Source organism: Heliangelus exortis, chromosome 10 (genome assembly GCF_036169615.1).
Source record: "Heliangelus exortis chromosome 10, bHelExo1.hap1, whole genome shotgun sequence".
NCBI lineage: Eukaryota > Metazoa > Chordata > Aves > Apodiformes > Trochilidae > Heliangelus > Heliangelus exortis.
The window spans coordinates 5,314,328-5,341,912 of NC_092431.1; the positions used below are offsets into that span (position 1 = coordinate 5,314,328).

The 27,585-nt window shown below is 43.3% G+C and overlaps 1 protein-coding gene across 8 annotated transcripts in view; it reads left to right on the forward strand.

Annotated features, from left to right (window-relative positions):
• Positions 1 to 27,585, forward strand: part of FGFRL1 (fibroblast growth factor receptor like 1) — a 175,231-nt gene that overhangs the window by 80,378 nt on the left and 67,268 nt on the right. For all 8 annotated transcript variants that reach the window (XM_071753240.1, XM_071753244.1, XM_071753241.1 and 5 more), the window contains one exon: positions 2,658 to 2,930. In XM_071753240.1, the coding sequence (XP_071609341.1) occupies positions 2,658 to 2,930 (273 nt within the window). The remainder of the gene's footprint in view (positions 1 to 2,657; positions 2,931 to 27,585) is intronic.

Sequence of the window (27,585 nt, forward strand, 5' to 3'; positions counted from 1 at the left end):
GCAGCTCTATCTGGCAAAATTCAGAGCAGGAAAAAGTGTGGGGAAATTTTTATTCCTCATCCTGAGAAATTTGCTGGGGGGGGGGATTAGCGAAGGGCTGCAGAGGACCCCGCTGATGTTTTTCTTTTCAAGCAGAAAGGCTCTAAGAAACTCACCCTTTTCTAAATGTCATAAAGGTCTGCAAATAGATCCTGTGACAGAGAGTGATCCAACAGTTCCTCAGAACGAAAGGTCAATCAAAGGAAAATGGCATTTAGGAGGACCAAGCTTACCACTGACCCAAACATGTGACAGATCCAGAGGCAACTCTGGTGCCATCAGAAGAGTGCAGCCTGCCCCAAGGAAGCACATGATGTGACTGGGAAACTATCTGATTCCTCCAGGTCTCAAAATTCATCAGGAGTCAACCTGAGTGTCGGAAGGAAAGGGATTTTTGAAGGAGCTACAGCAGGTTTCCAGGCTGGGAGGAGGGAGCTCTTTCTCCACAATCCCTGCTTGCCCTGCACCAAACATTTTTCCCCAGCTAGATCAGTTTTTGTCATTGGAATATGCATGGAGCAGTATTCTGGCTTGCAGGTAGATTGCAATGGAGCTACTCTTAAATTTTGACTTGTTTCCTCACCTGGAGCCAGTGAATTCTTCTTCATCAAAGCCAGCACACACAACCTATCCTGATGGGTGGATTTGCTCTTGAAAAGATTCATCAAAGTTGCTTGTGTCATCAGCATTCAAAGGACCTTGGGATTATGATATCCACAGAGCTGGCTGGAGATCTCCTAAGATGAACATTAACAGTTTGGTTTGGATTGCTTAGAAAGACCTGGACAGGCAGGATTTCTCATGGTGTTTTGCCATTTCCCTTAGAGTGTGGGAGGGCATTGTCACCTCTGAGATCCCATCCCACAGGTGTCTGCAGAAGGTGTGCAGGTATGGGTGTTACCTTTACCAGGGACTGACTTTTTCAGAGTAAGTGCTCTCAAGAGCCCCACTTCAGGTCTTCAGCAGTCAATCAGAAACTGATTGTCTGTCTTAGACCCACTGGTGTAACCAGGCTTTTGGAGTAATTAATGAGTTTCAAGCTAGTTCATGCCTCTTTTCTCAGCTTGAGCAGCATATTGCTCCAATTCAACATGAGTAACTGCAACAGCATCTCTGTAGTAAATCATGAGCTGGACCGTATGTACTGCCTTAGTCATGCTGGAGAAAATTCAGGCAGACATTGGAATAATAGAGATTAGTCATGAGGAAGTGCAAATACGAGCTCTGGAGCTTGTCCCCTGTGGGTCCAGTCCTGCAAAACACTAGGAACAGGAATGAAATATGAGGGAACAATTCCAAGTCCCACAAACATCTTGTGGGTTTTGGGTGCAACTCACCATCAGCAAAACATTTTGTCCCTCTGCAAGAGCAGGGTGCTCATTATCACACCCGTTAAACTATTCTGGGAAGAGCATTGCTATTGCAGTTTGTGGGGGGAACTTGTGCAATTCATGAAAAGGCAGAAAAGGAAGATGAAGGAAAAAAGATTCTCTACTTCAACTATTCAGAGCCTTGGGCTGAAATTCCAATTTGGATTCAGCTATGGGGCCATTCCCACTGTTGGAATCTTTACCACTTCTTTTTTTTGATCGTTGACCTGTCCAAGTACATCCTGTTATCATGTGGCAAACAGTGTGGCCATTCTGTGGCATTCCAGGGACACTCTGTTTTGCATGTAATTATCACCTCTTACAAAGAACAAATATTTGTCAGTCGGTCAAACCAGCAGGGTTGCCAAGGCAATTGATAAAAATAACCTCTTTTGGACTCTAAGTAACGTCAACATGTTAGGCCATGCTGTGTCTTTCAGTAAAGTGCTACCCAACGAATGCTTTATGTCTGACAACTGCAGGCTTACACGTCTCAGATCAAGCCCATCTGGTGACTATTAAAGGGAATCACTGTACACACAACATGAAAGGATTATAACATTTTGGGAGGCGGGGGCAGTGTTTTAAGTACCAGCGCTGTTACTAATTTTGCCTTCAGGATAGGTGTTAAATTTAAAACAACTCCAGTTGCTTTACCAAGTACGTCTGAGCAGTTTGGACTCCTCTTTGCTACAGAAAAATGGGGGTGTTTTGGAAAAGCAGACCCAGAACCAGGCTGCCCTGGTAGGTTAGTGTAAGCTGATGATGATGTCAAGGATACAGATTCAGGTCTCACAGACAAGTATCTCTGCTGATATACCCCTGTAATTGCCTGAATTTTTAGCCCTGGTTGTAAGTGATTTTTGGTAAGCACTTTTTGCTGTATCACTGAATCATGGTTTGGGTTGGAAAGGACCTTAAAGATCATCCAGTTCCATCCCCCCTGCATGGGCAGGGACACCTCCCACTAGATCAGGTTGCCTCAAGCTCCATTCAACCTGGCCTGGAACACCTCCAGGGAGGGGGCATGCACAGCAACCTGTTCCAGAGTCTCACCACCTCACAGTAAAGAATTTCTTCCTAATGTCTAATCTAAATTTACCCTCTTTCAGCCTGAAACCATTCCCCCACCTCCCATCACTCTATCTCATTATAGCAGTCCATGTAGCCCACTAATTGATGGCTGGCCTTGAAATCCCTGCCGTATCCCTGCCAATAACAGCTCTGTCCCTCTCTGTTCCTCCTTAGGTCCCCCAAGGATTGCTGACAAAGTGATTCACCGTCAGTCCGTGAGGTTGGGGAGGACCATCAAGCTCCTCTGCCCGGTGGAAGGTGACCCCCCTCCTCTGACCATGTGGATGAAGGATGGACGCACTATCCACAGCGGCTGGACGAGGTTCCGGATCCTTCAGCAAGGGCTGAAAATCAAGGAGGTGGAAAGCGAAGACGCGGGAACCTACATCTGCAAAGCCACCAACGGCTTCGGCAGCACCAACGTCAACTACACCCTCATCGTCATCGGTGAGTAGGGCTGGGGCAAAGCCAGCACTCACCTGCTTTGGGGGGAAATGAACGAGATGATTTCTGCCTACCTGTCAGTTTTTGCAGATTTGTTTGCTAATTACTTGCTGGCCTCCACTCTTTACTGGCTCTCTCCCGTGTTTGAGGATTGCCAGAGCTGGCTACCTTGCTGAGCATCTTCTCCTGCAGCCGGGTGCAGGCAGATAAGATTACACAGAGCCAAAGGTTACAAATAAACAGAAGTGATGCAAGAGTCACTAGGGTCCGGATCACAGTGAATTCCACATGGGAAAGGCTGTGTGATAAGGGGAGGTCATGCTGATCTTTGTGTTTGCTGTTGGAACAGGATGGTTCTCAAAACAAATGCTAAGGCACCCATTTATAAATGCATGGCTGGAAGATTCAGGTACTGAGCTTCTGCAAAGCGTGGTGTCTTCAGGAATAATAAAATAATATTTAGGTTGAAACAAAGCTCAGAGCTGGCATATGACCCAGGGATGCCCTGGGTTTCTCAGTTTCTGAGAAATGCCCTTGATAAAGTTAAGACTGCAAAAGCTTCCGATGGCATCTTGGTGACTGTAGGTTCCCTACCTGTGCTTTTGTCTGGTTTCAAAGGACTTGCTTGGCCTGGCAATAGAATTTTGGGTTTGTCTGCTGGGCTGAGCATTCCTGAAGGCCCCAAAGGACATTTCTCTGGGTAATCAGCAATTCCGCTGCTGTTGCTGCCACAGAAATATTTTCATTCGTCCTTGTCTGTGAGGCAGGAAAGAAGTGGATGAAATTTGGCATGCAAGAGGATGCTGAGGGAGCAAAGAGGAGGGTTACATGTAGAGGGGGTGTTTAGGTATCTTGCCCACACTGTTGCCTGATCAGGATCCGCAGTATCTGGTCTACAAAGTTCTGTTTCTCTCAGACAGTGGAAGTGAGGACAGAGTTTAGTGCAGTTTCCAGATGCCTTCTGCTTGGCACTTGTCCTGTTTTTGTTTTGTTTCTTTTTCTTCCTCTTCACAGTAGGAGGGCCAGTGTGGACTCCAAGCATGTAGCAAACACTTGGTGCTGCTTGGTGGAGGATTATCACCTGATAACAGGGTGATTCTTGGAGAATGCTCTTTGCTGCAGAGCCAGTATGGGGGAGACCAGAATGTAAATGTCTTACTATCTTCAAGTGATGCTTAAGTGAGGGAAACCCTCTTGCTATATGGCTCCTGCAGCATCAGTGGTGTAAAGTCATAAGAATCATCTTATAGTTTACAGAGTTTGTGGATATGGGTTTCCTCATTCACCTCTTTCCTTTCAATGTTCATCCACCTTTCTTTGCTACACTGAGCAAAAAGGGTGAAGTAGAATTAGTCCACAGAGAGGAGAGTCATAGCTACATATACTCCTCTTGGGTGTGCTTTTCAAACTCTCTGGTGTGAAGAACAGAATGCTATAGGAGCCTGCTTCAGGTCTATTTGTGCTTTTGCAGCATGTGGAGGTTGCCAATGTCTTTGATCTTCTGTGTAATCCAGCATAAAACTCAGGGCTCAACAAACTCTGTTCTTCCAAGGCAAAGAGGAGCTGAGGCATCTCTGAATCAAGAAGACTCTGACTGTTCTTGGTAGCACAACAGAAACAAATGAAAGAGAAAAGCCAGGAGGCACAGGGTAAAAGTTGGACTAGAATTCAGGAAAGATTGAGGCAAAAACTCCAATTCAGTTGCTTGAGGAAGTTGGATTATCAAATTTAATTGTGTTAAGAACAATAGTGTTCATTATATTTGGCAACCAAAAGTCCTGGGCACAAATACTAATTATTTGGAACCTCATCAGGCAGCTATGGAAGGAAATGGTAAGCTCCCTCTGGCTTCTGTGGGTATGAGATTGAGGTCTGTGCAAATAAATATTGATCACAAAGAGCCAAGAAAAGGGTAACTTTAAACTAAATGTGTGGCAGGCATAAGGGCTGAGTTATCGTTTGTCTCCATGCATCCTTATTCTAATGCTGGCTAAACCCAGTTTTTCACAGACTCTTTGCACCTTCCTTCCTTGTCTCACAGTGTCCCCTCGTGCACTGGTGTTGCTCAGACTGGTTTTGATGTATCTGATGTCCCTCCTCTCCAGTGGTACAGATATGTTCACATAAGAGTTCAAACCAATTGCTTTTCACTCAAACAATTGGCCCTGAAAACAAATGTTCCCCTGGTGTTTTTCTTGCCAAGGTCTGCAAGTAAACACAAGGTATCACTGACTTTTTCTTTCAAAGGACCCAAACATTTAATGCATTGGCCAGATGCTTGTGCTCCTCTTGGTGAAAATGCTTCTGGTTGAGAGCAAATGAATCCTTTGTTGATTTTTGAGAAGAAGGCAGTGTTTTAAAACCAGCTACATGTCAGTTTTGAGGATGAAGGTCAAATTGATGGAGCTGTTTTGTTTGTGCTCCAGAAAGCACAAACTTCATTAGGAAGAGTGGCCTTTTGAACCATATGGCCTCTCTACTCTCCCACTCCTTCAAAGGAGAGAAAGCCCTCTTATTCCAGCTTTACTGCTGGAAAAAAACCATGTAAAACCATGCAGGTGTCAGGCATGGGCAAGGTGGTTAAGATATTAAATCTAGAATAGCATCAAATGATTCATTAAATGTTGGGACTTCAAAGATGAAAATCCATTTTGACATGAAAATGCTCTGGGGATTTAGGCAGTAGGAATCCATACTGTGGCTTACTGAAAGATTTTGGAGTTATGCTACATGCTTTGAACTGAGCTCTGCCATACCACTGTCAAGTGAACAACAGTCACCCCTGTGTTATATATGTGTACACTGCAGCAGGATAAGGTGAGGGTTTACCCAAGGTCCTACAGAGAGCTGAGACTAAAATTCAACTGCCTTGAACTTTTCTGCCTGCATTTTGTGCTGTGTGACTCTTATTATTCACAGCTCTTAATAGTCTCTAAATTCCATTAGAGAATAAAGGGGGAAAAAAAATCTGTGACATTGCCCAAAGGAGTAAAAAAGGACAGGGATTCCACCAACATCAGTGGTGCTGGGAGAAATGGTAGAGGTGAGCTCCCTTGTCTACATTGCAGGTTGGTTTCTGTGAGATGTAGTAATTTTGGTACATGCCTGTTTGAATGTTGCTTTGTGGCTTTCATGACAGATCTTACTTGCAACCAGCCAGCTCAGGGCATGAGCAGACAAAGCCTGGGTCAGCTTCTACATGTCTGGTGCCCATACCTACTGGCTGGAGGACTTTCCAGTCTGCTGGTGTGGGTGAGATTAACTACTTCGCTTTTGCAAATAGTAGTTGAGGCAAAAAGAGACCAGGTGACTGGCCAGGACACATAAAATATGAACTATGGCTTAGAGTTGAGTCTAAACCTCCTAAATCTCACTCTAAAAGGCTATTCCACCTTCATAACACTTGCTAAAGTCTTTTATTCCCAATTTAGCTCTTCCTGATGCTGTGTTGGAAGGAGATTTCTATTCTAGGTTTTTGATCTTCCTTCTCAGACAAAGGTTTTGCTAACCCAGGTGGTAGATATTGGTTTCTGCCCTGCTTTTTTCCTCTATCTTCACAGGCTGCAGGGCCCAGATCCCAAAGATCCAAGGAATCCTCCTCTAATACACCCCTGCATGTAAGCTGGTAAAAGCAGATAACCAACATGAGTCAAAACTACAATTTCCTTTCCAAGCCAGCCCTAGTAGATTCTGTGGCTTACCACAAGATTTGGGATGCCAATTATCCTGCAGACAGATATACAAATGCTGGAAGGGGAACTTCTCTTTAATCAGTCTTAAATCAGCATTTTAGTTATTAAGTACAGTGGTTCTTTATTGTGGAGAATTATCTGTAGTTCATCAAAACAAAAGTGCTGTACCTTCCCAAAAAGTTATTTGCACAATGATGCCCATGAAAATCTTAACTTTAAGGTTTTTTTACTAGCTGAATCCATTCAGAAGAGCTGATTTACAGTCTCCAGGTATGAAAAGCAACTTTGATTTCAGTTTAGGAGCTTGGTTGAAACCTGTGGTTTCTTACTTCCTTGCCAGTGTGCTCTGAAAGGAAGCCTAGGGCCAAAGAGGAAGAAACAAAATGTTGAATAGCTGTCCATTGTTTGAAAGCTGCCCACCCTGCATGCTGAATGAAGGGTGAGTTTTGCCTGACTTACAAATAACTGAAATCCAAATCTTTTGACAAGGAAGTGTTGGACAACCTCCACTTCCACCTCTTTCTGCAACAAACAGTATCGCTTGTTCCAGAAGTCAGATCCTTCTCTGAAGGGAAACTTGTTGGTGAAGAGCTGTAGGAAGGACTATTAATAAATATTTATGCTGTAGCATAATGACCTCTTTCAGCAGTGCAGAACACAGAGGTCTTTTCACTTGCTGAAGGTTATGGGCCAAAGACTGCAAGGTGTGCCAGCATTGCAACATGTGGAGCTATTGCTAAAGGTGCTGCCAGTAAATACTTCATCTCCCATCAGTTGCTCAACCAAATGGTGGAAGATCAAATCTCTGTGTCTCTATTTTTCCACCTCTATGGAAATACCTTACTACCTTCTGTAGCAGAGAAAAAGGGAGCAGCAACAGGAGTAGGGTTTGGGATTGTCTCTGCACTGCAGACTTCTTGCTTCACTTGGGGTTTGTTAGCTGTCAAAGACACATCTTGATTGGGTGCATCTCAGCACAAAAAAAAAAAAATTAAAATAAATCAACATTTAAGTCCTAGAAACAGATTTTCCAGTGTTTCTCTTTCTTGTCCTGTATCTCTGACTGCTGCAATTGTTGGGTTTTTTTCTCTTTGGATTATTTTAGAAAAAGATTTTGGTGAAGAATCCACCATCTGTCCACTTTCATACCCAACTCTGGTTCCTGGCTCTCTGAGTGACCAAGCCACTTAGTTCCAGTTGGGCTGTGGAGCAGCAAAACCTTGATGCAGAGAGAAGGAGAAAGTGCAGCTTGTTATCCTAAACCTCTGATGGGCTGTTCAGAAACTGAGCTACATCTTGTTTTCAAAGAAATCTAATTCACTATTAAATATCTGCTGTCTGTCTGCTGCAATTGATTGCTTTGAGAATCTTCCCTGACATCAGAGGATTTGTCTTTAAAGCAGTTTTTTCCTGCTGAGCCAGCTGCTATTTTGTATTTTCTTTCAGCTTGTCCAAAGACAGCTCCCTTTGATAGTAGGCGTGTGTAAAAAATTTGCATTAAAATAACCTTTTTTCTTTTTTCTTTTTTTTTTTTCTGCTCATAGTAGTAGAAAATACTGTATGAAAAAAGTTGAGTACAGTAAAATATGGTTTGCATTACAGTTCTCCAATGAAGTCATCAATCCGTGTCTCAGGACTCATTTATACTGCAAAAAGCTGAGAAAACATTTGTAGCACAAAGTCAGGTGCCACCAACCATCTTGGAAAAGCATGACAAATTCATTTATGTTTGGGTTTTGGCCTCTTAATAAACTCAGGGGAGCAGGGAGAGAGAGATGTGCTCAGCAAGATGTGAATCACCATTGAGTCAGCAACGTGTGCACCGAGGGGCGTTTAAGGCTAATCAAAAACTGACATGAGCCAACACTTCAAAAAAAGAAAGAAAAAACCCCAAGGTGCACTATTTGCATTTGAGAACAAGGTGGTGTGGCTTGTTCTGGTCATGGTATGGAGTTAGAAGTCCATCTTCAGAATATTTTCTTCAGCACAAAGTGTGAAGGGCAGCCCATCCAGCATGGGACCTTTAACAAAATCACAGGGCATATAATCATGACTAATGATGATTAGTCAGTTGTTATATGGAAATGAAGAATTCCTTGTGACAATAAACAGTAATGAAGTTCTCATGTTTAATTTGTCCAGCAGCTGGCTCTACATTGGTGGCCTCCTGTGCATACGCAGAGTGATTAACACCAGATGAGGATCTGGCCATAGTCACTGATGCTTAGTAATGGTTATGTTGCTAATTAAAGCTCAGATTGGTTTTGGCCTTTGGGAGCTGAGCAGAAAAGGGGAGCCTTAGTTTACTACTGAAGGTCTAGCAGTTGTAATCATTGCACAAGGACTTCTTGTTGGCATGTGGGCTGGTGTCACTGGGTCACAGCAACCCTCTGTGGAGATACAGGTAGGGCTTTGGTTGATAACAAGACCTGTCTAAAGGGTGTTGCTGAGTGAGGAGGTCCTGCATGGCAGGGAAGAGCCTGTCAGTCTGCATGAACTGATCCCATTGACTATAGAGGAGTCAGTGATATGCTCAGTACATGATTTGTGAGTATTTTCATGTTTTGGTGCAAACTCATAACTAAAAACTGTTTGCTTGGAGATGAAGCTGCTTTTCCAGTGGAAGTGACTCATCATTGACTAATGATGCCCTCACCCAAGTGAAGGCCCTGCCTTCTGTCTATTAGCATAGGCATAAAGACACACACCCTGACCAAACTTCGTGTTGCACAGGGACAGCAGAAGTGTACAGGGTAAAAGGAATCCAAAAGCAATCAGTTATTTGTGTCCCCTGAGTTTCAACGTTGCTTTGTTTCCTCCTTTTTTGGAGAAATCTTGCGCAGTCTGACAAACACCCTGCCCCGATGTGCAGCATGTTTACTCCTGGAAAATATCCACTGTCCTGGGAGAGGGCAGGAGGAAAAAGAGAGTAATAGTCCAAAATGCCAATATGATAATTCCTGGATTGCTGCAGAAAAACTATTTCACTGGCTTAATCATTTTGATGGGTGCTACACTGGGTTGATGTCACAAGAGCCCATAATAATTTGTTCTTGAAAAGCTCTTTCTCTGTAAAGAGGTGATGATGGGAGTGCCAGTATTAGCTGTAAGTATCCTCAAAATGATCAAAACTGCAGCTCTGAGTGATGTGTGTGACTGACACATTGGTGGATGGCTGGAAAACATCACAAACAGGCAGCAATCTTGTTTGTTCCCAGTCTAGATCTACAAGGTAACTCGGTGCTAATACTGGATAACGTCCACAGTTTTTACAAGATCTTTGTTAGTTTTTATTAGTTTCATTTGATTTTGTAGCAAACTTTACAGTATGCTTGTCAATACATCATGTTCTGGCCAACAAAAGCCTCACTGTTTCGGGTAGATTTCCTTTTTCCCTTTGTGAAGCTGTAGCATAGAAGCCAAGTTAAGAAGGTGACAACACCTGTTCACAATTTAAAGGAAATTAAAAGATTTTTTTCCATGAATGTAAGCATGAAATCCATATATATATAAATATGGATATATAATTTCCCCCCATACTCCATCCTGTGGTAGACTGTGGCAAACCAGAGCTGCAGTCAGTGTAAATGGGAGGCATGCAGGACATATGGATGCATTTAGCCCACAATCCTTTGCAGATGCTTTGGAGTGTGGAGCTGCTGCTACACCCATGCAAACAGCAAACTGCAGCTTTGTTTGCTGCAGGAATATTGTTTGGGAATGAAAGCATTACACAATGCCAGGCAGGCTGACGTTAAAAGTGTGTTTGATCTCAGCAATTTATGGCTTCCTTCTGTTAAATGATAATAATAGAATTAGCCTCTGATCCCAATGAGTTTGTGGTGAGCGTGCCGGGCTTTTCTCGTCAGTATGTCTGAGCCTAAAAACTTCTTTTGCCTGTGACTTAACTAATCAGAGCTGTCTTTGTTACAGTCCTCTGTAGAGCTCATGGGCAGATTTTTCAGCCTGTGCTGACAGTGCAATGCTGACGTGCACAGCCACTGATTCGTCCACATCTATGGATTTATAACACTTAGAAATAGATGTAAAGCCAAGGCAGGCTGTGGTCCAAGCAGGTGATACATATGTATGTGGAAAGCAGGCATGCAGAATGTGCTCTAGATCACCAGTTAGGACCTGTTGTTACTGCAGAGTAAGAGGTAAGACTTTGCTATGAGGGTGGTGAGGCACTGGCACAGGTTGCCCAGGGAAGCTGTGGCTGCCCCATCCCTGGAAGTGTTCCAGGCCAGGTTGGATGGGGCTTGGAGCAACCTGGTCTGGTGGGAGGTGTCCCTGTCTATGGCAGGGGGTTGCAACTAGATGATCTTTAAGGTCCCTTCCAACCCAAGCCATTCTATGAATTAATAGTGCCCCAAGTCATGAGAAGCCATTGTGCTAATTGCAGACCTGGTTGTCAGCAGTTTTGAGACACCTCCTATCTTGCCAGCCATCCAAGATGAGAGTCTTCCCCAACCAGCAGGATCATTCTGTGATCTTTTCTACAAAAACTACTCTCTCCCCTTTTCCTGACAGTGTTTCCTTGGCACCTCTGCTCCATTCCTCTGCTTTGTGCCAAAGGCTGGGAGTGAAGAACTTAGGGGACTGCTGTAGCTGGGCTGAGCTTCGTGGGCACCTCCAGGAGGTGCCATCATACAGCTCTGCTGTCCTCAGTTTGCCCAGTAGATACTACTAATAGTATTTTTCATCCAAAGTTTACCCTTTGATATCAGTTTACTCAGAAATGCACAAAAGGCACATTTATAAATGAAGGCACAGTGTATAATATTCTAGAAAGAACAGCACCAAGCTGGGCTACTTTATAAGGTGTAGCTTGAATGTTGATTTTGGAAACTCCCTCTTTATGTGTACAAGCACCAGCGATTGCTCACGTGCTGCTTCTTGACCCATACATGTGGGTTTGTTGCCTGTTAAACTGTACAGTTGTTGAGGAGGTGTGTTCTTGGTTTCCTGTAGGGTCTAGTTCTCTACCTTTCCTGTGCTGTCTTTGGCATCCGTATTAAGAAAAAGATGAAGAAAAGGGGGAAAAAAACCCCACCAACAAAACTGCTGGCAATTACTGTATAAACCTATTTTAAAATCCAAATTATTTTTGTTTGATGAAAGAAGGAACATATTCTGTCTTGTGCTTGATGAATAATATCATTGTGCTAGAATGCTTTGATTCTTCTTACTTTATAATAACGTGGGTTTCATAGTCAGAAGACCTGGGTGTTTACATTATACACTTTTGGCAATAAATTTGGAAAAAAAAAAAGAGGGAAAAAAAGCACTAATCCCAGGAGCTCTGAAACCTACACTCCTTCTTAAACATCCCCTGTTAAAGACATTAAGTCCCTTGCAAACATCCATCTATCAGCAGTTGAGAGTTTGTAAAAGGCGTACTTTGTTCTGAACTCCCTGCCCTCCTGATTATGCACAGTTCTTTTATTTTGTGAATAGGATGACGACCCCTTAGCCTGGTAACGATGACAGATTTATGTATTTTAACACCCGGGTGCTGCTGTATTTGTTAAGGGCTGCCAGACTCCAGCAGTGCTGCAACCCTCGTTTATTTTCCTTGTCAGTTTGTGCTGCTTTCTAAGGTGTTCTGCAGGCCCTGGAAGCTCAGGGCTGCTGCTGCTCCCAGAGGTTGAAATGTCAGGGTGTTAAGAGCAGAAGCCACCATCCACTCATAAAATGTCAGTTTTATTCTGGTTGTGCTGCTGGGGTGGAACCTGCTCCTCACCCCGAAGCCAAGGAAAAGAGGAGCGAAACAAAACCCCTCTGAGCAGTAAAAAGAATCAGGTAACATAGAATTTTTCCCTTCACTTTTGAGTCCCCTGATGTATTTTGCAGCTTCTCAACGTTTTGAAGAGAACCTTCTTTTAATGTGCAGTAAAAGCAAAGAACATAAACATAGCTTCCAAGCTTAGCTGTTAAAGCACTGCCTGGGTCACCACATCTGTCCCCTATGCAGTGCATCTGTCTGTAATTTCTGTTGGGTTGTTTTAAATTACTGCAAGTGGCAGAACAATGGGGAGACAAACAGCAAGAACAATGCTGTTGTTTAATAACAAGCTAAATGATTAACAGACCTGTACAGCCAATATTTCACGGAAATTAAAGGGAAGACAATTATTTCATTTTGCATTGAAGTGATCCGGTGCAACGAAGGCAGTTGATGGCTTTCTCTTTTTGTATTCTTGTGGATGTATATAATTTTCTTACAGACACACTACTAAGATTATAGGGCAAAAAATGCAGAATACAGGGGGTTTCTGTTCTCTTTGTGCCAACTAAGCCACTAAATGTGGGCTTATCACAGCATCCAAATGATATGTAGGGATTTTACTACAAGTTCTCTTTTTTTTTTTTTTTTTTTTTTTTCTTTTTTTACTTCAAATTCCTTCTTTCCCTGCAAATGTTGTCAAGTCAGTGGAACTACTGAGTTGAGCCAGTTTTATGCTTCATTGTCAACAAATAGTTTTGAAACATTTGGAGTTGAATGCTTCATTGTGAAACTATTTTGATTTGGAAAAAACACCACCACCACTACCACATTCTTCATTGAGTTTTCCTTGGTCTAATATTAGATGTTTCTCTTCTTAAAGAGAAGCCATGTGAGCTGGCATGTTGGGTTTGTGTTGGCTTTTTCCTTTCTTCTGAAGGAAACAAAGATCTTCATCTCACCTTTGCTGAATGTGCACCCACTGGGAGGGGGATGAGCTGGCAGGGAGTTTGGGAAAGGAGTTGATTCTACTTCGTGTACAGGCTGGGATTCCCACGTCTTCCTACTGCTCTCTCTAGAGCAAATCCAAGAATCTCCTGGAGCAGAGGGATGGCACCTCCCCAGTGCCCATAACAGTGTTTTTGCCCTGTTTTCGGTGTCTCCTGACAACTGCAACCCCACTACAGCTTCTCCTGGAGGCCCTTGTGTGTGCTTTGGCAGAAAAAACTCCAACCCAGGAGAAAGCTGTGGGAATTCAGCAACAAGATGTTTGTTTCAGCCAAAGCCTCTTCTGAATGACTTTGGTTTGAGTCTGGTTTTGTTAATCCTGCTTCTTCGAGGTGGCTTGGAAGATGGAGCTGTCTGCACTTGTGGGAAACAAAGAACATGGAGGGGGAATTTTGAGAAGCTCCTCTGTGCCTTTGGCTTGAAATGCAAGGAAGATGCTCAGCATGCTCCTCTCATCCTGACAGGTGTGCTTCTGGGATGGGATCCACCTCCTGCTCACACTGGTGGATTGGTTGGCATTATCTGTGGGGACTCCATCATCCTCTTTTCTCTGGGTTGGTTTTTAGAGTCTCTGAGGATTTGTCTGAAGAAGTGTCTAAGAAGCTGTAATCACAGCTATTGTAAGAACATTGCTATCTGACCTCCAAAAAGGGTTGTTCTCTGGGTGCTCTGTCCTTGGGTAATAATGGAGAATTTTGTTGTGGCCCCTTGATATTTTGCCATGATAAACAGACAAAAAGTGCAGCAGCTTTCAGGGCTAGATTGGTGGAATTACATCAGAAAGGAATTTGTCCACCCAGCATCCTCAATACTGTCTGCACTTGTGTGTATCTGCAAACCTTTTGCCAGGAAATATTTGGATATATTTTACCCTTGTTCTAGGCAAAACTTGGGTCATGGACATACTCAATTATAAATCAAACTGTTAAACTTTAAATACTGAAGTTACACCTTACATGTGGTTATTGGTTTGGGGTTTGGTTTGTTTTTTTTTTATTTGACCCATGCTAGCTTTTTTTAGGAATTTTTGGCCCTTCTTGTGTTCAAAGCTGCAGACTTAACAAGAGGATGGGCTACATGCTGGACAACTCACAAGTGACATTTCATTTTTCCCACCCTTCAGCATCAGCATTCATCAGATGAATGCTGCATCTTGGTTTCTCCAAGATCATGTTTTTATGTCCTGTAGGGTAAACTCTTCAGGAGTTTTTTTAGCTCCTTCCAACCTGGTATTTGGAGAAAGGGCTTTTCTGTGTTTGGGGCCAAATCTATTCATCTTGGCTCATATGCTATGGACTCCAGCAATAGTTTCAGACATTGGAAATAAAAGCTGCCTGTTCCACATGATTTGCTATTGCAGTGCATTGGGATTTCTTCTTTAGCCTCAAATACTAAACCAGAGCCAAGATGAGATGATACAGCCAGTTCTTTGCTGATACTTTGATCTCTGCTGAGAGTGTAAAGTAATGGATAGATTTTTAACCACTGCTTTTATCAAGCCACTCTTCCTTTTATCAAGCTTCTCTTCCAGTATGGCATGGCTCGGGCCAGGAGTGAAGTATTTTTCCTGTTCTTAGTGAGGGAAGAAGAGGACCCCACTTAGAGGTCAGTAATTTTAAAGGAGGATGGTAAAGTGAGCTTACAGCACTTTATCTCTGGGGCCTCCAAAGATGGAAGATAAAGGTGAGTTTTTCAAAAGCACTCAGCCGTGCCTGAGTCAATCCCTTTTGAAGAATTCCCATGAAGTTCCATAGGATGAGGATTGCCAATGCTGAAAGCTTTTGAAACCCTACCTAGCCATCCAGTGACACCTTTTAAAAAATGTGTGTACTAGGCACACATTCCTGGGAAAATGTAAATAACGTTCACATGTATTGAATACTGAGGTGCTTTCTCAGAAGCAGCTGTTTTGAAAGGAAGTTGAGAGAATTGATTTCTGATGCAATTTTTAATGAGCTATAGTGTCTGCCCTAGTCAGGAGGGACATAGTAGCTGAAGCTGTTTTTTAGCATAGTTTTCTGTCCTGTAGGCAAAGTCTGCCCAGTAAGTTGGTTGTTGCAATAAGCAGCCCCTCTAACTCCAGTCCAACACGTTCAGCTGCTCTGTGGGGTCACACAAAGCACAAAACAATTGCAAGGTTTGGAAGTGTCCAACTTAGGGTTTGGATGATGCCTTGGGATTCAGAATATGAAAGACTTTTCTGTGCCACTTCTGGATACGAGCTGTAACTGCTAACAGTTAAAGGCAAATTTATAATAACATTGAAGCTGGGGCCTGAGACAGTCCCAAGGTTGCAGTAATAGTTGTTGGTTTTTTTTTTCCACATGAAGAAAACTCCAGGCTCAAATATAAGGAGCACTGTTGCTGGATTAGTCTGTACATGCTGTGGTGGGAAATTGGTGGGGTGACTCAGAAGGAATGTATGTGAGTGAGGAGCAGGGTGCTCTCTGCATGTTGCAGGGAGGCATCCCAATACCTGCCCTTATTAGCTTTGGGGTTGCTGAAATTCATTGCACTGGTTTGAAGGGAATGGCTTGGTTTGCAGTTCTGCAGGGAGGGAATGAAGGAGAGAAGGAGCAAAAGCAGACAGACAGCGGGGAGGGATTTTTAAAAAGCTTTCCTTCCTTTTTCATTGCAGACACGTTAAGTACTTAGTATTTTAAGAGCATCTTCTTCTTTAGAAAAGCTGGCAGAGATGAGATTCAGTATAAGTCTGCCAGACTGATTTACAAATCAGCCTTACAAGCTCCTGCTTCTTAAACATACCAGAACGTGACAATTAAAGCCAACATCTGGAATTCATTGGTGGAGCAGATCCTACATAAACATTCAATGAATGTCCATTTCCTTTGCATTGGATTTCCTTTGCCTGCCACTGCTTAAGTAGTGTCATCCTATCAGATGGAGCTGCTGCTGATAGCAGAGCAAATGTCAAAGTCATGAGCCAGATCTGTTTGCTCCATCTTTTAGCACTGAAACTGGGACTAAAGCTGAGCTGAAGAGACACCTGCTATTTTTTCCACTACACTGTGGGGGTGGGATCCTCATGGATTTCACCTGGGCTAAGCTTGACTTGTGGGTCCCTCTCTCTCCTGTGAAATGGAATGTAGGTTAATGGCACTTGAGGAACTTTGTGACAATAGTTTTCCTCTCTTCCCCTGTCAATATTACTGCTGTCTCCTCCATTCTCCAAATCCAGGGAGGGATTCTGTTGGTTCCTTTTGCTAGAGAGAACTGGCTGGTGAATTTGCAACTAAGTCTGAAGTTACCTAGGTGGAAGGAAGTCAAAGCACAGACCCTCATGTCTTCCTTTGCACCAAATCTCTCCCCTGAGGCTTGGCAGAAGCAGAGCAAGGTCAGTGCCATCACATCCATGGTGGGTGGGATGGAAAGCCCTGGGGAATAGTTTTTGTAGAACAATACTCTAGGCAAAAATCAGATTTCTCTGTGAAATCTAAAAGTACTAACTGTCAGCAGGGGGAAGGTAAAAAGCACCTTTTGGGTTTCATGTGTGCTCATATTGCCTGATGGTTTCTGACCTCCTTGGTCACTGAAGGAGCAAAAAAATGTCAGGGACCCTGGTTGGTTTTATTTTTGACTGTTGTGTCCCCACTCCAAAGCTGTTCTGTCCTGGGTCACTGAAATGAAGGTGAGGAGAGGTGTTTCTACTTGGGCAGGAACTCTGGGCTCAAACAACCTGAAGAGAAAAAACATCTCTTTGAATGGAAAAGCATAAATGTGTAGCCTTCCACTAAGGCACATGGAAACACATTTGCTGAGGTCTGCTCTTAAGACATCAGTCCTACCTCTGATCTCAAAGAAGATGGATGGGGTTTAGAGCCTTTAGGAACTTTCTGAAAATCCAGAGCATATATCAAAGTGTCTTATTTCACTTAGGCATGAGGTTTTGCCCACAAGCAAACTGACAAGAATTTTGCAGAAAGCTTTTTGAAGCACTCACTGTCTGCTTTGTACCATGCAGCAACTATACTGGAAGAGTAAATGCATTCTTGGTGTAGGTCTCCTCCTTCCAACCATGAGGTCATCTCCAGAATCTCTATTAGTGCCTCTCTGGGCCCCAGGTCACTTCTGCTGAGCTGCCTTTCTGCAGCTCCAGTCTTCTGCTCAAAGAATGGCTTCTCTCTCCCTTGGGAACCAAGTATTCAACTTCTTCCCACTTCTTCACCAATCTGACACTGAGAAGTCCTCCTTCCCATTCCTTGCTAGTCCTTCAGCTTCATAACAGCATTAACCCAGTACCTTGGTTTCTTTGGGGGAAACTACTGCACAAATCTTTTCCTTCCCTTCCCTCCCCTGCTTTCACAGTCTGCTTCCCCCCACTTTGTAGAGAAAATGAATCCTTATGGATCCTCTCAGCTCGAGATGCTGGTGTTTCTGATCTCATCACTGGTTCAGCAAGGAGCAACACAGCCATGGGGGCTGTTCTTGACATAGCTCAGAGCACTCAGTGACACAGTGAAGTCTTAAGGGCACAGATATTTTCCTGGAATCATCCTCCTGAATCAGCAGGACTTCTCTCCTCTGAACACCCCCAGCCCAGCTTATCTGGAGGGTGCCCGTGGCCCCATGCACGGCACCAAGGATGCTCAGCACAGCCATGTAGAGGAGCTGCCAGCAGGACCCCTATGGCCCTTGTGCTTTGCATTCTGATCCTATAGAGTGGCCTGCTCGGGGTAGGCTCGAAGAGACAGAAGTGTTTTTCCTCACTGCTTGGCCCTTCTTCCCTTCTTTTGGCTCTACGAGTGTTATTCTGCAAGTTGAAACCATGTCATGATAGAGCTCCATGGAGAGGAAAGCTTCAGGTAAGTTTGCAGTTCTGTTATTTTACTTTGCTGGTGACTTCTATCTGGTGAATTTTCCAAAGCAGACAATAAATATTTTTCTCTCTGTTACGGTGTCGACAGTAGCCTGAAATCCCAGTGTCCTCCTGCAGAAGACAGACCTTCAAGGTCTGTAAAATTTATACAGAATACTTTCTGATTTTTTATTAGCCCAGTAAAAGAGATCATATTTTGTGTGCTTCTGTATCTCTGGAAGTTATGACTGGGAAGTTATGACTGAATGCTGTTGTTGAAAATACTAATTTATCTGAGCTGTGGAAGCAGTAGACCAAGCAGTTAATGGAAGTCCTTGAAATGCTTCAGACATGCACAGCCATTTTAGAATATCCCACAAGGGGGCTGTGGGTTACATTGTCATTTAGCTTTTAGTTGTTGCTAATTAGTTCCACCTAAATACTGATTTCCCCAGCCCATTCCCCGTCTCTCAATTGTGAGAGTGAATTTTTCACGCCCCAAAGAGTGAATTTTCTTTGCTCTCCCTCTGTTTGAAAACAGTTTTATGGCAAGTAGTCTGTGGATGTGTAGTGCATCTAAATGCCATCAAAAATATATATTTTTTAAATAAGCATATGCTTCCAGGCCCAAGATGAGTGGGAAGAGCAGGGCACAGTGAAAACAAACCCCAGACTTTATAGTCTAAACAGATGAAGTTGATCAAGGGTTGTTGGAGGTACAGAGAGGCAAAGGGAGTTTCTAAACTCATGCAGAACATCAGTGGCATAACTGGCCCCTTTATGCCCCTTATTTTCTTCTCTGTATTGTTTTTCTTATCTTGGCAGCTAAAAAAAGAAACAAAGTATTAGCCAGCAAAGCATGTCTTGTTCAATAGCCTCTCCATTTGAATAGAAATTTGTACCAAGACTGGGTAAACAGTTCTACAGAAGGGCTGGAACAGAGCTGCTGTTTCAGGATGTGTAACTTCTCCCTGCAAGATCAGCCATGATTTTTACCTTGATAATAAGGAAAATGGCTTTCTTCCAATGAAGGAGAAAAAAATGGTGGAAATGTGTAGTGAAGAAGGAAAAAGGGTTGTTTCCATTACTTGGCTTAGCTGGAATGTTTTTTAGGTATACACATTTTGCCAACAGCATTTGTTTGCTACTCAGAAAGCCTCCAGAATGATTTGGGTCAATACCCTGACAGACATGGGACTGGAAGGGATGAGAACAGTGTCCCTTGGGTGGGATGTAAGGATGGACAGCCCCTGCTGGGCACCTCTGCTCTTTCCTGCAGGGAAATGATGGCTGTTCTACAGACTTGACACAACCTAGGATTTGCCTCTGTTGTTTTCTGCCTCTTGCAGCAGAGGGAAACTGAGCACAGGGGTGAGGAGGTTCTGGGGCCATGTAACCACTGTATAGTCCCAGGGGTGCTGTTAGAGGCAGATGCCACATCCTCCTGGTCTCCTCCTTCCATGAAAAACACACTAAAATTCTTGGGCTTTGCCACAGACATAGGTGGGTCCCCCTTACCACCACAGAGAAGAAATGATTGAGCTCTTTGGCTTTTTGTTCAGCTGTGGAAGGTAAATCTGAGGTGACTCTGTTGCCTTCTTCATCATTTTTCTGGCCTAAAAATAACACCGTGGCCCCTGTGGTTGCCATTAAGGTTATTTAGTGCTTCAGCTTATTTTTTTTTTTTCCCCTTCCCTTTCCAGAACACTGGCACTGCTGAGAAGAACTGCCCCATTGTGCAAGCCCAAAGGAAACACTGCATAGAAAATGCGAGGAATTTTTAGGCTGTGATATGTTTGGACTAGGAAGCAGGGGACTTGGAGGAATGTGGAGTACAGTTCCAAAAATATTCCTTGCAATAGTGCTCTTGGTCAGTAACAGTTATTTTTGTTGGCCCTCCAGCCCCCTCAAGCAGAGGTGATGTCATTCCCAGGCATGGTGGAGGTGGAAATGCAGAGAGTGCCCTGTGGTTCTGCAGGGCTGAGAGCAGACAGCTGAACTGAATGCCTTCTCCTGTCTTAAAGGCTCTTTCTGTTATAAAAAAAAATTGGGATGGGGGGGGGGATGATGGGGATGGCTTTAAAATAATCAGCAACACTCTAGAAACATTTTCTATAGTCATGATCTTTCCCTCCTGTGTGACCTCCCTTCCTTTTAGCTCTTCTGTTTTTCTTTTTATAGTGATGTGCAAGCCTGGGGGGTGCTTTTTGGGTTGTGTTTATAACATTATACTTCCATACTTATTATAATATACTTATTATACTTACATAAGTTTGCTTCCATAGTTACTAAAGCTGACCAAATCATAACATGTTGTGTTCTTGATGTCCTGAGCACTACTGGCTGAGACATAGAATCCTAGATTCATAAAATAGTTTGGATTGGAAGGGACCTTAGAGATTGTCTAATTCCAACCTCAGCTTCCACTAGACAGGGTTGCTTGGAACCCCATCCAGCCTGGCCTTGAGCACTTCCAAGAAAAGGGCATGTGGGATTAAAATGGGCTGGTGTACCCTACAATACTTCTGGGAAAGCAAGACAACACTTTTTCTGTATTAAGCAGGATGGAGTGTTAAAATATTTGTACCTTTTTGGTGATCCTCAAAGTTCATTGTGATCTTGGTGGTGCTGATTTGATCTTATTCGTATGAGAGACAGACCGGGAAAGAGATAAACTATGATTTATTTATTTGTTTATTGATTTTTAAGCTTATTTAGGCTGAAAAGAGAGCAAAATCTCTGTGCAGCTATGTGTGGTATGAACCTAGCAAGACCCTAAATTCACCTCAGTCTTCCTTGCCCTTAACTACATTACTAAGCCAAATTTTAACTTACTCTCAGAAATGGGGTGCCACAGCAACTGGACATAAGGCAAGGAATTAAACATGGATTTCATTCCTGGCTCTGGCATTTAGCTATTGGATACCATGGGGCATTGCTTTCCTACCTGTGTCTTACATACACCACTTGTGTATTCCCAGGACAGTGCTTATCCTTGTGGGACTCTAATTTTTGTTATGGATTTAATTCCATGGCAAATAATAGCCACACTGATGGTGTTTGTTTCTTCACCATCACTTGTGAAGTTGTATCTTGTGACATGAGCTATTCTGGGTCATGGGAGTGGTGCAAAACTCTCCTGTTCAGATATTTATCACATGGTGTTTCACGGGAAAGGAAGAACCTGTAAGAAAAAAAACACAGCACAGCTTTCCCCAGGATTCCTCAGTCAGGTATCTTGGGGCTGAGGGGGAAAAAAAGCTGTATAAAACCAACCCAAAATCATATGAATGCAATGGTTCCCTAACCCTGAGACTGAACTCCTGGGTTGATAAAATCCATGCAACGATGACAGCTATACAGTGGCAGGAAATTGTTAAAGGTGTCAGGTTTTCCATTTTAATTCTGGGAACACTCTGGCAGTAGATTTCCTTGAAAAATGCTGCTGAAAAGGTCCCACTTTCTAAATTGGAAAGATTTACAATTTACCTTTTCTGTTAACCTCTTGTTCCTCGAAAGGTTAAGTAAGGGAAATTCCTCTTTTTAACAGTGGTAACTGTTTGACAGAGTTCCCTTAGCACCAAATAACTGGATTTCTCAGCAAATGCACTGATTTTTTAAAAGAAAGCAACTGGTAAAAGAACCATTTCTTTGAAGTGATCTGCGGAGGTTTTAAACAACTGGTTATGTCACATTGTGACTTGAGCTTATTTAATTTTCACTGCCACTTAATGTACCCTGCTAAAACTTACCATTTGCACAAATGTCTTACTTCTACAAGGTGTTACAAAATTTTGAGTGAATTAACACTCAACCCACAAGGGAATAGAGGAAGCATATTTTTGATGTCAAGGTCATCTTGAGATATTAACACAGCCAATTTATGCAGGAAAAATCTACTTCATCTGAGGGCAAACAGGTACATTTGGAATTGCTGTTGAAATTTGCATTCCTTTCAGCAGATCTGATATATTTGAAGTAGGTGTGTCAGGGGAGGTTTAGGTTGGATATTAGGAAAAAATTCTTACAGAGAGGATGATCAGGCATTGGAATGGGCTGCCCAGGGAGGGGGTGGATTCTCCATCCCTGGAGGTTTTTTAAAAGAGACTGAATGTGGCACTCAGTGTCATGGTCTGGGAACCACAGTGGTAGTGGATTAAGGGTTGGACTTGATGTTGGTCCTTTCCAAACAAGAGGATTCTGTGATTCCATGTTCAGTCACACCTGTGATCAGTACATTTTTCCTCAAGCTTTGCTGGAGAAAATATAGAGCTTTGTAAATTTGAGGTAGAGGCAATGGAGGCTGCACTTGAGGTGCAGGATGGCTGCTGAGGGTTGGATTTGGAGTGTGGGAGAAGGAAAGGATGCTGCAGAGTGCTTTGGAGGAGTTATCCCAGGCTGTTGGAGGATGAAGGCTGGGGCAGTGCTGGGATATGTAGGAGTGCTCGGAGAAGGAGATGGAAGCTAATTTGGATTAACACTAGAACCTGTATGGGTAGGACCACAAAGATGCTGTCCCTCTTGAAACAAAAGTCTGTGGAGCTCTTGGAGGATCTCCAGGTGGATCTTAAGGGTCAGTTCTGCCAGGGGCTGTCCACATCTTCAGATTAATGTCCTGCAGAGCAAAATAATCAGCTGTTTCTTCCCTGCCTGGATCTTAATATGGTTGGGGCAGAAAAGTTAGTTGCATGTGGGTTTTCATCAGGACCTGTTGGTGTAACAGATTATCTTCTGGCTGTGGAGCAGGCATGGAATGGGCTGGAGAATATGTCAGGATTAATAGGCCAGCCAGTCCCTTGATTCACTCTACCCTGGCAGCAGCCTAGTAGTCAGCTTCCAGTATAAATAATCTTATAACTCTGGGGTTGATATTTCCAAAGCTTAAAATATGAAGGCCATACTGTGCTCTTTCTCAACACCATGACCTTAATAAGTTTCCAGTAAGAGCTGTAAAAATTGTCCCCACACTTGCTCTGCTTTGTGACTTGGAAACATCTGTGCAACAGTGCATGGCTTACTGTCCTGGGCAGCACTGAATGAAGCCCATTGCCTAATTGGAGAAGAAAGGTCTTTGATGTGCCCCAGATTAAAGACATCTAATGGTTTCTCTAATTAGTCACTGAAACAGATTTGTAGTGCTGAAGCAAATTGTATCAGGACCATTAATGGTCATGGCTAATTATTTGTGTTTCTGTTCTTCAGATGGTTGGATAAACTGCAATTAGGTGACAGGTTATATGGGCCTGGTGGGACACATAGAAACAGGACAAAGGAAGCTGCAGTACATTGTACTGCACTGGGAAAAGCAGAGAGAGAAGAGGTTTATAGAGAGTGGTGGTGAAAAGGTCCCAAGTGCTTTGTTTGAAGGAACTCAGTGGGACAGATTAGGTGCATTTTATGCTAAAAGCTAAAGCATCAGGTTTTTTTCTTGCATACTTCTGTGGTACCCAGAGGTTAGTTCCCAAAAGCTGTCAAAGTTGAAGGAGGGTTCTAGAGGCAGTTTTATACAGCTGCCTGGAGCATCAAGGGAACAGGAACACCTTTGGGACTTAGGAGGTCCTTGGCCTAGTGATGAAGTTGGTGAACTGAAGAATGGGGACCACCAACAATTTTCTGGAGGGGGAAATCCCATTTATCTGTTACAGCTACTACCAAATTGCTCTGCTCTTGATCCAGGTGATTAAACAGGGTGTTCCCAGAGCCACTTCCTCACACTGGCATTACAACAGCCTTCCCCAGTGAAATTCCAACCTGAACCCCAGTCATCAGCAGAGTCCCAGATTTCAGCCAGCTGTTTCCCATGGGTTGCTCTACAGGGCTGGTCATTTGCTGCAAGGACCCCCTAAAGAAGGTTTCTCTACTGTGTAGCAAAGCAGCCAGTGAACACTGGATTCATTTTCTGTGTTATTGTTAGAGTGAGCTCTTTATAACCATTCAATTTTCTTTTAAATAAATCCCATTTGGAAAAACAAATCCTGCCCATAAAAGCAGCTCTCTGTGCTGGGTTAGTTTCAGCATACCATGCACAGCTGTATATTTGGGTTTATGTCTCCAGGCTAAACTCTCATTCCTGTGTGCAACCACTGTATTCGTGCCAGAGCAATGGCAAAGCTGTTTCTTGGGACTCATGGAGTTTCTTCAGGTCTAATGGCATTAGGTAGATGGAAGGGGATAAAGTGGGAGGGTGAATAGCCAGGTGGTTTGTCCCAGGGGCAAGATTGGAAAGAGACCAAGTTCATGCCTGTGAAGTGGTGGTAGTGATCCCATATGCATCCTGCCAGACTGGGTCCCAGGTCTGGGCCCATTTGTCCTTACCCTGTCTTTGTCCCCCATGCTGTCCCTTGCTCTCTGTGGAGAAAACACTTCTGACTGCATGCAGGGGCAGGAGGAACATCCAAGCTGGGTGACCTCCATCCAGAGTAGAAGTGGGACTTCTCTGTGGCCAGGACTTTGCTATGGCCACAAAGGATACTGGTATGGCTGAAGCTGATTAGGAATAGATAAAGTTTTCTGTCACCCAGAAGCTGCATTAGAAACTTAGTGAGAGCATCATCTGATTTTTTGGGTCCCAAATAAAAGGATGTACCTGATTACTCATGCTTCCATGGAGGAAAGTCCTACAACATGGCAAGAGAGATCCTGTATCCCTTACCTTTGAGACTTTAGCTGTGTTCAACAAGCTGCAAATGCTGTCGGGGAAAACACAAGAAGACTAGAATTTCTGTCACATTAAGAAAAATAAGTTGCTTTTTGAGCTCACACATAGCAAACCTCATTTCCTGGAAGTTCCCAAAGGAAATGGCTTCGCGCCCATCTTCTGTTCATTAGCAAGAATTTACCTGAACTTCACTGGATGTTTGTCCATGTTCATGCTCTCTGAAAATGTGCAGCTTGTGGTTTAAACTTCACTGCTTCATGCAGGCTGTCTCTTTAAATTTCTTTTTTTTTTTTTTTTCCGCCAAGAAGAGGATGAGAAGAAGCAATTGTCCCACAATTGTTGCCAATTCTTTGCTGGCTGACACTTAAATATAAGGAAAAGTCAGCAAAATATAGAATCTGTGAAGGGGGAGAAAGATCTCAAAAGAAACCCTGGGAACTGGAGGTCGTTTGAAACAAAAGCACCATTATTCATCACGGGCTTCATCTTTGCAATTCCAGTGTGTAAGGCACTGCAGAACTCCACTGCTGGGACACACAGTGGGAAATTTCACCTAGAGGAAAAGAATTGTCTGAAGATATAATTCTGAAGGAGTGTGAGGCACCCTCTTCCTTTCCATACTCATTACAGCTGGAATTATTTCACACTGGTTTTTAATAGTGCTGCAGCATTAACACTTTGCAGTTCTTTAATAAGGTTTCAAATAAATAAAGCCTCAGAACACTGGTAGTGGAGAATCAAACTCACGTAAGACTACTCAAAAATATTTCTTCTTTTAATTTTGATGTGTAATTCTTGAGACAGAGAAGCTGATTTCTGCTTTTGTCTACCTTGGATGTGAGAGAATTCAAAGACCTATTTCTGGATGTTGTCTTTGCAGGTAGTTTGAGGGGTTTTATTTGTTGGTTTTGTTTGTGGTTTTTTTGTGGGTCTTTTTCAGTGAGCTTTAAGGGGTGAAAATAAGCCTAGTTTAATACTTTAACCAGACAACAAGATGAAATACTTCTAAGCAGTTTTTCTTGTAGGGACTATGCCACTGTTGAGGAGGTGGGTCAGGATTTTTGGACACAGCAGATTGTTCTGTATAATGCACAGTGAATTCCTAGTGGGAATTCCTAGTCCTCAGCACACAAAGTTGGCCAAAGGCTCCTGTTCCTGCATTGCTTTTGACCTCCTGTTCATCCTTCCTTGTGTAAAACAATGCAACAGTCATGGGGAGAAATGTTCTTCAGTTCCTGTGGATCTTCACAGCTTGCAAAAGGTTCAGCAGTTGCGTAGCTTCTGCTAAAACAATTTCCTTTGCAAAGATAATTTCAGAGAAATGGAAGAAGCAGTCCCTTATCTCAAGTGGCAGAGCTCAGGTTCAGGCAAAAGAAGCTGAGCTGGGGTTTTCAGTGGGATTCTCTTAGTTTAGGAATTAAGTGAAATGTGGCTCCTGGTAATCTGAAAGGTCAGCATGGAGTGGCTGAGTGAGAAGGTGCAAAGAGAGAAAGGGAAGGGGTTTTCAGCCTTGTGTCAGTATATTTCAGTATTTCTGGGAAGCCCCAGCTCAAGCCTGAGTTTGGGTCAGCCCCTGGGCAGCATTTCTGCAGCCATTCATGTCACACCAGCAACACTTTGCTTTTCCTCAAGTAGATGTTTTACTAGCTGTGTTCATGTCCTTGGGGAAAAATAACAAGTGTGTATGATTAGGAAGGTGATTTGATATGACTGAAAAGGAAAACAGAAGCTTTTAAACTGAGGTAAATATTTAGTGCTTTTGTCAGTTGTGCATACAGCATTTGATTTCCTTACTGCATTCGTTCTCCTCCCTCCCTCTCCACTTACCTCCCTCTGTCACTTACATTTTTGTATGACATGGAAAGAACTGATCAAAGTTTATAAAGTGGAGGCTTTTGCAGACCTTTAATTTGAAGTGTGGTGATGGCCAGGAGTTCAATGCTAAAAAGCAGGACTTGGTGCAGGCTCTTGAGCTTCTGTTGTCTGAGTTATCCATTTGTTTGGGAGTGTGCCAGGGCTGAAATTGATTCTTAATTTCTGAAATCTGCTTTCTGTCTGAGAGAAAATCCTGTATGTGTTTTTTCAAGATACAAGAGTTACAACATGGGAGAAAAGGGCTTATAGAATTTTCTTCTCCTTGTCCTTTCATACTTCTCCTGCCATGGCTATAGCAGAGGAAAAACCAGCAGATAAACGTGTCCATTGGGTGAAAGGGTGGGTGATGGGATAGATCCTTGGGGAAAGCTTGAGGAAAGGTTGTCAGCCAGGAGAGATGTGGTTGGTGCAACCAAGTCACCTGAGGTGCCATATTCAGGAGGGCAGAGCAAGAAGTGGGGAAATAGAACCTGGCAGCATCCCAGAGTGATTTAAGGCAGAAACTGTAAAAGAGGAGCAGCCCAGCAAGAATCCAGAGCTGGTGTCTGCTCCCATCCTACTGTCCTGGATATTAAGGCAGCAACATCCACCTGTCAGATCCCAGGACTCTACAGCCCATTCCCAGCTGTGAACTCTGCCTCTGCCACCCCAGAACCAGTCTTTTCTTTTCTGGACAGTATCATTGCTTCCTGATTTACACCACTTTGTTGCAAGTAACATGATTGTTTACTGTCATTATTATTGTTTTGTTCCCCTCAGCCTATTTCATATTTTTCTGTCCCCAGCAGCTTTAAATGCATTGGAATGAAATTCTTATTTATATGATAGTGCTCAAAGGTGGAAAGCAAAGCCATGTTGGGCTGGACATTTTTCTACCATGT